Source organism: Seriola dumerili, unplaced genomic scaffold (genome assembly GCF_002260705.1).
Source record: "Seriola dumerili isolate Sdu_G_001 unplaced genomic scaffold, Sdu_1.0 BDQW01000035.1, whole genome shotgun sequence".
Taxonomy (NCBI): Eukaryota; Metazoa; Chordata; class Actinopteri; order Carangiformes; family Carangidae; genus Seriola; species Seriola dumerili.
The window spans coordinates 978,563-990,161 of NW_019174290.1; the positions used below are offsets into that span (position 1 = coordinate 978,563).

At 41.0% G+C, this 11,599-nt stretch overlaps 1 protein-coding gene across 1 annotated transcript in view; it reads right to left on the reverse strand.

The window, feature by feature from the left end:
• LOC111216526 (zinc finger protein 728-like) overlaps positions 1-10,219 on the reverse strand; it is a 12,490-nt gene extending 2,271 nt beyond the window's left edge. Inside the window, exons 1-8 of the mRNA XM_022738053.1 lie at positions 9,981-10,219; positions 9,593-9,865; positions 8,644-9,257; positions 3,507-3,627; positions 1,785-2,737; positions 1,438-1,621; positions 1,178-1,283; positions 494-753 (exon numbers count right to left, since the gene is read on the reverse strand). Of these exons, the coding sequence (XP_022593774.1) occupies positions 494-753; positions 1,178-1,283; positions 1,438-1,621; positions 1,785-2,737; positions 3,507-3,627; positions 8,644-9,257; positions 9,593-9,865; positions 9,981-10,071 (2,602 nt within the window). The 5' untranslated portion in view covers positions 10,072-10,219. The remainder of the gene's footprint in view (positions 1-493; positions 754-1,177; positions 1,284-1,437; positions 1,622-1,784; positions 2,738-3,506; positions 3,628-8,643; positions 9,258-9,592; positions 9,866-9,980) is intronic.
• Positions 10,220-11,599: the final 1,380 nt, after the last annotated feature.

Here is an 11,599-nt window from a genome sequence, read left to right on the forward strand (position 1 = left end):
CAAATAAGTTTCCTCTTCTTCCTCCTCTTTCACTATTACATTCATTTGTGGACTGGAGGTGCCGCTGTCCTCCTGCCGCGTCTTCTGACTGTCTCTGGTTATTTATTCACACTGAGCTGCTTTGTCACAGTTAAGGAGCCTCTGAAGAACGGGGCTCGACCGAACTGGGAAAAACTCTGTCTGCAGACACCTATAAAAAAAAGTTTCATCAGAGCAAATGGAGGCAACAACTGTTTGTGAGGTTTTGAAGAACTACATGTATAAATTGCAGAAAGAAAATAAAATTGAAAATCTCAATGAAACTTCCACGAAAAGCAACACAGATTCCACTTTGAGATTGCTGGTTATTGTCACTACCTCAGAGCTGATGTTGTTGGGTCAGGTCTTGTTGGGATGATTCACCATCTGGAGCTTGAACTGGCCTGAGATGAACCTTAATTGATCCATTTTTGTTCTGCGTACACGACCGTTTGTGGTTCTGAGAGTTTCCTGCCAGTGAGAAGTGCCTCCACAGTCCGCCAGGTGTACGGCTTCTCCCCAGTGTAATCCTTGTTGTCTCCGCACAGCTCTCCGGGCACGCTACGAAACGAAAACTTATCGCCACTGCTGCAAGCTGTACGGTTTTTCCCCCGTTGAATTCGCATGTGCGTCGTGCGTAGGCGGTCCACTGCTGTGCAAATGTCTTCCACAGTGGTCAGGAGCAGTGTTAGAACGGTTAAATATGCCCGTATGGGACCATGACGCTGTGTCTCACTAGAGTACCCGACACAGGCAAACCGTTTGTCACACGATAAGAGCACTGGTAGTGGCCTCTCTCCAGTGTGAGTCCTCTGATGAATCTCTCAGTTCGGCTCCGAGTTACAGCTCCTTATCACAGTCGCGAACACAGGAAACTTTTCCTCGTAAAGCCCGCAACAAACCTCCGAGTGCATGGCCTCTTAGTGTGTTTTCAAGTGCCAGTTGACGTGAAAAAGCTCTTCAGGCAGATGGAGCAGGTGGTACGGGCCTGCTCGCCGGTGTGTGTGCCCCCGGTGAAGCTCTGAGCTCCCCCTGACTGGCAAATCGTTCTCTCACACAGAAAGTGCATTGGGGAAAGGCTTCTCCCCGATGTGGACCCTTTCATGAGAATCATGAGAAATGCCCCCTTGCTCTGGACAATCTGCTGATCCTCACCAACGATGGCATCACTGTAATCCTAATTTCTGTGTTGCTTTCCTGCTGCAGCTCTTCACTTTCCTCTGACATGGTGCAATCCTCACCCCTGGACGCCTGGTCAAGAGCTTCTTCTAGTGGGGAAAACCACTCGTTAAATCATCATCAAAGGCATTCATGTTTCTTTTAAAACACACACACACACACACACACACACACACACACACACACATATATATATATATATAAAAGAAGGAAATTTGGAATCTTATTATGTTTATGTACCACACAAAGGTTCCTCTTCTTCCTCCTCTTTCACTATTACATTCATTTGTGGACTGGAGGTGGTGACCTCCTGCCGGTCTTCTGACTGTCTCTGGTTATTTTCACACTGAGCTGCTTTGTCACAGTTAAGACCCTCTGAAGAACGGGGCTCGACCGAACTGGGAAAACTCTGTCTGCCAGACACCTATAAAAAAAAGTTTCATCAGAGCAAATGGAGGCAACAACTGTTGTGAGGTTTGAAGAACTACATGTATAAATGCAGAAGAAAATAAAATTGAAAATCTCAATGAAACTTCCACGAAAAGCAACACAGATTCCACTTTGAGATTGCTGTGTATTGTCACTACCTCAGAGCTGATGTTGTTGGTCAGGTCTTGTTGGGATGATTCACCATCTGGAGCTTGAACTGGGCCTGAGATGAGACCTGTAATTGATCCATTTTTGTTCTGCGTACACGACCGTTTGTGGTTTCTGAGAGTTCCTGCCAGTGAGAAGTGCCTCCCACAGTCCGCGCAGGTGTACGGCTTCTCCCCAGTGTGAATCCTTGTGTGTCTCCGAAGCTCTCCGGGAGCTACGAAAGACTTATCGCACTGCGTGCAGCTGTACGGTTTTTCCCCCGTGTGAGTTCGCATGTGCGTCGTAAGCGTCCACTGCTGTGCAAATGTCTTCCCACAGTCAGAGCAGTGGTAGGGGGTAATGCCGGTATGGAGACGCTCGTGTCTCACTAGAGTACCCGACAAGGCAAACCGTTTGTCACAGAAAGAGCACTGGTAGGGCCTCTCTCCAGTGTGAGTCCTCTGATGATCTCTCAGTTCGGCTGCCGAGTTACAGCTCTTATCACAGTCCGAACACGGAAACTTCTTCCTCGTAAAGCCGGCAACAACCTCCGAGTGCATGGCCTCTAAGTGTGTTTTCAGGTGCCAGTGACGTGAAAAGCTCTTCAGGCAGATGGAGCAGTGGTACGGCCTCTCGCCGGTGTGTGTCCGCCGGTGAAGCCTGAGCTCCCCCTGACTGGCAAATCGTTTCTCACAGAAAGTGCATGGGAAAGGCTTCTCCCCAGTGTGGACCCTTTCATGGATCATGAGAAGCCCCTTCTCTGGAAATCTCTTCTCACACATGGAGCAGGGGAAAGGCCTCTCTCCTGAGTGAGTGCGTAGGTGGCGCTGGAGTTTAGAGGCGTAAGGGAAGTCTTTGCCACACACTGAGCAGCTGTGAAGAGACGGTGGCTTTTCATTCTCAGTCTGGTCAAACGTCTTTGAGGGAGGCTCTGCTATTCCGATACCGTGGACGGCGCTCTCTCCTGTGTGAACACAAAGACAAAGACAACATTTTATCGATGAAAACGAAAAGAAGAGACCTTTTTAAAACAAATTCCTTGAAAAGACGTGTAACAGAGTCACGTATGAGTCAGTGCAAAAATGCTTTTCTGCCATAACACATTCAAGCTTCTCATGGATATACAAATATACAGATATACAGATTTTAAATTGGAAAAAAGAAAAAGAGCACTCATATTGAGACATGGTATTGGCCAATACGATATTTAGGTAACTGAGCTTGTATCAAGAGAGAAAAAAAGTAGGACCGCTGTTATCTCTAGTCTTAATAATTAATTAAATATGTTGTGAGACATGGTGCATTCAAGTACTGCCACACATTCACAGTCTAATCTGATACAGGATTGTCAGCCGGTTTAGCTGGGAATGCCTGGAGATGGTTCTGGATGTTTATGCTGACTCTGTCGTTACATATGATTAATACTACACTAAACAGGCAGCACACAGTAGATTGTCTTGTTTACAGCATCTGAACTTTGTGTTTAAAACACGCTTGCCTTTAGTCTACCTTCACTTACTATGAAGAATAGCTCCTGAAAATATTCAATCATGGGTGTCAAATGTTTGGCAAGTAGTAGTACCAAGTCTACAACTCAAAAATATGAATTTGCACTATGTTAGAATTCATTACACGACTGCTGTATTGGACTCCATTACAATGAACAGGGGACTCTATTTTCCCTTTCGCTCAGTGAATTGTACTGTTGCTGTTGCAATTTTTTATTTACTCACCGAGATCCGAGAAATCAACTTCCTCCCCATCAGAGTTGATCAGACCTCCTATTTCTTGCTGCTCTTCCTCAGCGAGGAGCACAGCTGGTCCAAAGTCGTCTGGGTTTTCAGACCCCATCTCTCAAATATACAACCTTGTAGAGGTAAACAATCATGAGTCAGTAAACAGACATTCAATAAGAAATTTATAGCAAGTGACTGAATATATATCAGAACACATGGCCAAAAGCTTCCCGGGTGTGGCAGACGAGTGGGCATCCACTGCTGTTGTGGACTTGGACCATTAGTACATTATAGTGCTAACACTAATCTCACATTGGCCGGTTTGGCTGTTTTGCATTTATGAATTTAGGGCTGAACACTTCTTCGAAATATTATTATCAAAAACACAATATGACCAAGTGTAATATCCAAATTGCAGGAGCTCCAATTTTTTTGATAAAGGTAAAATGTGTCACAACATGCCACTATAAATAAAGCATTGTGGTGCTACAGATTTGCCCCAGCTTACAAATCATATTATGCAGATGTAAGGGGACATGCTTGTTTGGTACAGACCCCTGCAAAAATCACATCATCTTTTTATTTATTTATTTTTTTTGTGAATATGACATTTTATAATTCCCACTAAAATCTTGACTCATACCACAAAGGCAATCTCTGTCAAAATAATCCCAATATGATTTTTTTTGCATATCGTTTAGCCCTATGCAGCAAGAAATAATAACTGTGTTAGTACTACACTACTAGGATGTACCAAATTCATTTAACTGCCTTTACTAGTACTACAATTTTGTGCTAAAATGTCTGTGGTCTGAACAACAGTGGTCCAACTCATAGATTTACAAAGATTTTAATCAAACCAAATGATTCAATCAGGATCTTCACACTCATTTCAGTTTTAATATTCTTATTTTGTTTCATAGCTCCTGAGAGGATTGTCAGAAAGGCTAATTAAAAACAGCAAAGAAGGCACATTAATTACAAGACTTTAATATAATGGAACCAATCACACTTCCACAAGAAGTAAGTAAGTCAGGAGACAAGTGTTATTTGCAATATTTACAAACATACAGTGTGTTATATGATAAGTATGTCAATCATAGTCCTTTTACAGATGGACTGTTATATACAGACTTTGTATTTTAATAAACTATTTCAAATAAATCAAGCATTAAACAAACCTGCCTTGATCTGACAGACAAAGAGATACAATTTCACTCTCCTTTATTTGTCCATATCTCCCAGATATCATATTTAAGGTTCTAGTAATTAGGATTAGAATCTAATCAGAATTATTTTGGTCATAAAACTAGCAATTTCAACCCATCATTTTGGGCTTTGGTAAATTATAGTAGTATTATCACTATCAATTAAGAAAATAAACCACAGATTAAGCCATAATGATAATTGTTATTTGCAGCTGTAGTGTGATTTATCTCGTGCGTTTAGGACCAGTTAGGAAAATAATCTCAAGGATTCATTCAGCGACTGTCTTTTTTTATTATTATTTCATTCTTGCTCATATTTTCAGCCTCCAGCTGCAAATCTCTATCGGGAGGGTGAGGGGGGGGGTATTCTTGTCACTTGTCCCCCTCTACAGAATGGGGTGGGGGGGGGGGGGGGGGGTCAGCTACACAACAGTGCTTCCACCCTGGAACACATCCATTGTCCTGCTCAAGGACACTTCAGCAGGGCGGATGCTTTGTTGTGACAGGGACTTGAACCTGGCTGGGCCTTTAAAGCTGAAGGATAGTCCACCTTAAAAAGGAGTTGTCTTTACAATTTAGACACACAACTAACAACTACTCAAGGGCAGCATTTATTATTATGAAATTATGTTGCGGTGTATACTGTCAAAAAAATTTCATGTGCTTTCAGGTGGTTTAAATGTGAGTGAAACCCCTTTGCCGTTCATCTACACTGAGCAGTCCTGCTAGCTCAATAGCGTTAGCTAAGAGGACTAATTTTTGCTCCATGCATTTAAGTCTAATTATTTGTAATTTAAGTTTGTCAGCAGCCTAACTAGCTAACCTGTTGGTAACCATGGTGTATTAATAAAAGCAATTGCATCAGGAGCACACGCAGTCCACAGCAGACATCAGTACATGACCTCTGAATGAGTCTCAGGCGTGCTGTGACCAGTGCTCTGGTCAACGGCCACCTCAGTGAAAGTGTTATTAGCCAGCTAGCCACAGACATGGCGTTCACCAGCTCTGATTATCTTAGCAATTAGCTAACGATCAACTCCCCTAAGCTACTGCAACAAATATAGAACAACAGNGTGTGATTTATCTCGTGCGTTTAGGACCAGTTAGGAAAATAATCTCAAGGATTCATTCAGCGACTGTCTTTTTTTATTATTATTTCATTCTTGCTCATATTTTCAGCCTCCAGCTGCAAATCTCTATCGGGAGGGTGAGGGGGGGGGTATTCTTGTCACTTGTCCCCCTCTACAGAATGGGGTGGGGGGGGGGGTCAGCTACACAACAGTGCTTCCACCCTGGAACACATCCATTGTCCTGCTCAAGGACACTTCAGCAGGGCGGATGCTTTGTTGTGACAGGGACTTGAACCTGGCTGGGCCTTTAAAGCTGAAGGATAGTCCACCTTAAAAAGGAGTTGTCTTTACAATTTAGACACACAACTAACAACTACTCAAGGGCAGCATTTATTATTATGAAATTATGTTGCGGTGTATACTGTCAAAAAAATTTCATGTGCTTTCAGGTGGTTTAAATGTGAGTGAAACCCCTTTGCCGTTCATCTACACTGAGCAGTCCTGCTAGCTCAATAGCGTTAGCTAAGAGGACTAATTTTTGCTCCATGCATTTAAGTCTAATTATTTGTAATTTAAGTTTGTCAGCAGCCTAACTAGCTAACCTGTTGGTAACCATGGTGTATTAATAAAAGCAATTGCATCAGGAGCACACGCAGTCCACAGCAGACATCAGTACATGACCTCTGAATGAGTCTCAGGCGTGCTGTGACCAGTGCTCTGGTCAACGGCCACCTCAGTGAAAGTGTTATTAGCCAGCTAGCCACAGACATGGCGTTCACCAGCTCTGATTATCTTAGCAATTAGCTAACGATCAACTCCCCTAAGCTACTGCAACAAATATAGAACAACAGAACCGATACGATCACCCTCGAGTCCAACGTGAAATGAATAATTCTGCTTCAAATTTCACCTTCGCTCGTACAACACTCGCTAACTTAGCTAGCTAACAACAGACAATAGACATTTTGACCAACCTCAGCATAGATTTTTCCCTCAGGTAATAAGAAGTCGCTCGATAGAAGTTTATTGAAAAGACTTGGCAGTGTTTCTACTTCTCTCTCATTTTCAGTCTCAACGTGCTCAGCCAGCGTATCTAATTAATGTCAACCAACTTATGAGTTAAGTTAAATGATCGTTTGGATCTGATGATAACCTTTCTAGCTTTAGCTGCTAGCAACTTACAGTAACATAGGAACTTCCGGTTGGCTTTTACACCACAATAAAAGCCCCGCTAATATAAAGTCTAGCACTGAAGTTTTATTTTCTACAGGGCACAGACATCAAATGAATAATGCTCACGTAAAGTACTCTACATTACTCGCTTGTTTAATATACAAATACACGAGGATAACATGTATTAACGTCAACTATAATTCAACAAAATTATAACTTATGCTCATCAATAATGAAAGAATAACCACTTGATTATTATGTTTGTACGTGAACTTACTCTGAAGCAGCTGTACTTTTGTTAAAGTAAAAGTAGCAATAAGAGTATATAAATACAAAATCCTATTTCAGTATCAGCATATGGATATGTAAAGTACCAAAAGTAAAAATACGGTATTCATTATGGAGAATGGCCCAGTATAATAAACAGTACATAACAATACTTTTTTGGAGTTATTGATGCATTTGTTTAAGTCTCTCTTTAATGTTGCAGCTGGTAAAGGTGGGACTAATTTCAACTACTTTATATACTGCTTGGTAGTTTAATCTATAATAATTTATATAATTATAATTAATTATTAATAATTTATTATTCAATTTATATACTTAATAATTTGAATATGCAAATTAACTATTAACTTAAGATATCACATAAGTGTAGTTGAGTAGAAAGTATACATTAGCACAAAATGGAAATACTCAAGTACAGTAGTTGAGTAAATGGACTTAGTTACATTCCACCACAGTCCTTGGGTCAAGCACAGTAAAAGAAGCAGCAAAGTTCAAAATATTTTATTTTTTTCATGATACTGGATGCCTCCCTCTGAAGATCTATCAGGCACATTGGACTGGTATAACACTGGGCAGAACCTATGGGCAGAACCTATGGGCAGAACACACTGGGGTATGACTCAGGATCCCCCTGGAGAATACTCTGTTAACTGACACCTAGAACCAAGTATGATACTAAACAGAGGTGAATGGATGGATCATGTTCTGAGACTTAGTCACTGGTTCCTGGACTGAGGGGCAGGAGGTGCACATGATCAGGAAAAAAATGTGGCAATTAGAAAATACCTTTTCACAGCAATAACTGAGTTGACAGAATTACCTGGCAGAAAAAGTTTGGGAACCATCAGACCAAATGCTTTAGATACTAAAATGAGTCCCAACAATGAAATAGGTAACACCAACACTCTGATCCTGCTGCACAACCATAAAAAAATAAAAATCCAATGCATAGAGAATCTTATATTTATGTATTAAGATACAAAAATAAAAGTTCTGACTAAAACAACAAGTGTATATTAAGTAATTAGATGATGCCTGTAAAATATACTTAAAGTATAACATTTTAAACTGTGGAGTCACATTATTAGATAAAATCAAGTCTGGTCCTGGTTTAGGCGAATCACAAAGAAAAACACAAAGAAAAACAAATAAAACTAACAATAACTCACAATATGGTGATTTATTACTACTTCACTGTTATCCAATACAAATAACAATAGAGCAGACTGTACACCACATACTGTAATATTACATATGATTCCTACCATATTGCTTGGCCAATTAAATCAGTTAATTGAAAGATGTTTAACTTCACATGATAACAGATGGGAAACTGTAATATATTTACTATTTCCTTGTATGTCCATTCAGATTACCCAGATGACATTATTGATTATTTACCACTAACAGCTGCTGTTTTGGTCTCCCCAGAGGTTTTGTTGGCGGTTTTGGCTTCTTGTTGTGAATCTTCAAATGCGCTTGATAACCTTGAGAGTAATAAAAGCACTTGCCACATTTCTCACAGGTATACGGTTTCTCTCCGGTGTGAACTCGCAGGTGAACTTTCAGACAACCTGCTTTGGAGTAACTTTTACCACAGATAGAGCAGAGATGAGGTCGCTCTCCAGTGTGAGTTTGGAGGTGCATGCTGAGGTGGGAGGACTGTGAAAATGCCCTCCCACACTGATCACAATGGAAATTCTTCTCTCCAGTGTGTGTCAACTCGTGCGTTTTTAGCGAACTTGCTGTGATGCAGCTCTTCCCGCACTCTGAACAGAGGAAAGGTGACTCTCCAGAGTGAATGCGCTTATGCAGTCTAAAATAATATTCGTTTTTGAATGTCTTGGCACAGTCAGAACACGCGTAAGGCTTTTTGTGACTCTCTCTGTGTTCTTCCAGCTGTTGTTTCTGAGGGAAGTCCATTCCACACTCTCCACACACATGAACTGTCACAGGAGATTCCTCAGGACGACTCGTTTCTTGAACTAATGTCCAATTTGGTAACTCTCCTGTGAGAAAAACAAACACATCTGTAGTCATTTATCGTTGGACAGTTCTGCACAGTGAAGACACAGTCACACCAGCTTTTAAAACAGAAAAACAAAAGTCAAGAAAAAAATGTATGGGTGGAGTAAAAGTTATAGTGTAAGACAACACTTTTGAGCATAAAATACAGTAGTAGAAACACAAGATTAAATCTACATAACATATCTTTCACTAAATCAGGGAAAAAAATTAAGATACAAGTTATTATTGAGGTAAAGTTGAGAAGATTTTACTAAAAAACACATGACCACAAACATATGCATTAAAAAGAAAAAGCTGTCACTTTGTTACTTCTGACCTTTGTGAACTTTCATGTGTGTTTTCAGGTTTCCACTCTGGGTGAATCCTCTTGCACATATGAAGCACTTAAATGGTCTTTTTCCTGAGTGAATCACAAGGTGTCGCTTCAGAGCGGAGTTGTGACAGAAAACTTTTCCACAGGTTGGACAGTCGTACTTCTTCTTTGGTCTGCGTGGCACTTGGTTCTGTTTTGGCTCTGCAGACACCTTTTCCTGAGGCTGTTTATCAGAGCTAGGTTCATCCACAGGTTCTGGCCTTCTTGGAGCTTCTCCTAAAGAAAAAAAAAATCACAATGAGGCTGATGTGATGCTTTTATTAATTCTGTGATTTCTAAATCAAACTACGCATCTCTGGTGGCTTCTGTCCAGGGACTATAACTAACTCACCCTTAGGCGCTGGGCTGTGGTCCTGGCCTTGGGTTGCTGGTGTCTGTTCTTCGTACTCAATTTCCTCTCTAGCCCTCTTGCTCAGATGCATTTTCTTTGATGTGGAGTTACGTGGGTGATGTGAGCAGAGACCCAGCTCTGAGGGTGGTGCTACAGAGGCAGTCCCAGAAGGCCAGGGGGGCTGCTCTGCTGGACAGCCCTCCTCAAAGTGCTCCTTTTATTGAATAAATAAAACCTGGTCTTGATATGGGAGGTGTAGTTGATGCTGTCATCTTTTAATTATACCTAAACATACCTAAACTCAAGAAAACAGTGCACAAGGATAAGTGACACATGCTCATCTTTTTCTGAATATATTATTGGAGTTCCACACAGGTCGGACCAATTCTATTTAGCATATACGTTAATGATCTGCCCTTGACTTGCCCAGAGGTCCACATCCAACAGATAACACAGTTAATGACATAATAATGTGCTCTCCACCACCATCACAATAACACCATATGAGGCAATATCTTTTGGAAGAATGGTGTTCATCCCTAAAGAAGACCTGTCTGTCTGAAAACACTGATCCTGTGGACTAGGTGTCAACCAATATGTTTTTATCAGGGCCATAACCGATTATTAGTATCTAAGATGTCAGACAAGCAATATTTGGAACAGATACATTTGCAGTAAAAATTAAAATTGTGGGAGTCAAAATTAAGAATAACACAAACTCCAACACAAAACTACTGCATAAAGTCTATGGACACCAACTGTGGTGTCCAGGTGCTTTTATTATTTTGTCCACCACATTTATATAAATGAAGGTAGGCTAAATATGAGAAACACCTCCCATATAATGCAATACAGCTCAAGGCCACCACACACTACATCTTCCAAAATGATCATACAGTTGAATCAACAACTCTCTAAAACAATTTTAATAACATCTAAACAGTATAACCTTCATGAAAAGAGGATGTATTGCAGGACTGTTGTATAAGACTGCACTAATTTTAGTAAGGTGTACCTAATAAACTGCAAACCGAGTGTGTGCAAGAGATAATTGTAATTATTTATTATTTAATTTCTTGTAAGTGTTTTGATTTCTTTTAAGTAGTGAGTGAGTTCACCTGCTAACGTGTGTCGTCTCATTTCCAGTTGCAGGGGAGACTCTGTGTCACTGGTAGCAATTGTTGCTGCTCTGTGTCAACCCAGCTAATTTTGCTATATATGTTTATCACCATAGCAACCAAACACCCGCCATACATTTACCCTTACACCGGTTCTGTTCAGGCACCCATAGCTCTCCTTTTAGTGACTTTCTTGCTAACTCCACAGTTGTTTACAAGCTATTCAGATCTGCTAGTAACTTTAGCTTAGCAGCTAGCGATATGGCTTCTCTCTCTCCCTCCATCTCCTGCTCTCTCTTGCCGGATCAACAAATGAACTTGTTCATAAGACTGTGGTGTTTTTTTACAAGTTCAGCGTGGAGGATTATGATGTTTATTATAACTTCGGCAATATCCGCTGCCTTACCTTCTACACACAGCTCCTTTCGCTCACCCGAGCTGCTCCAGCCTGCATTTGTGTTCCTCTGTACCCGCGGTGTGTGTATACAGTAGCCTTCAGTG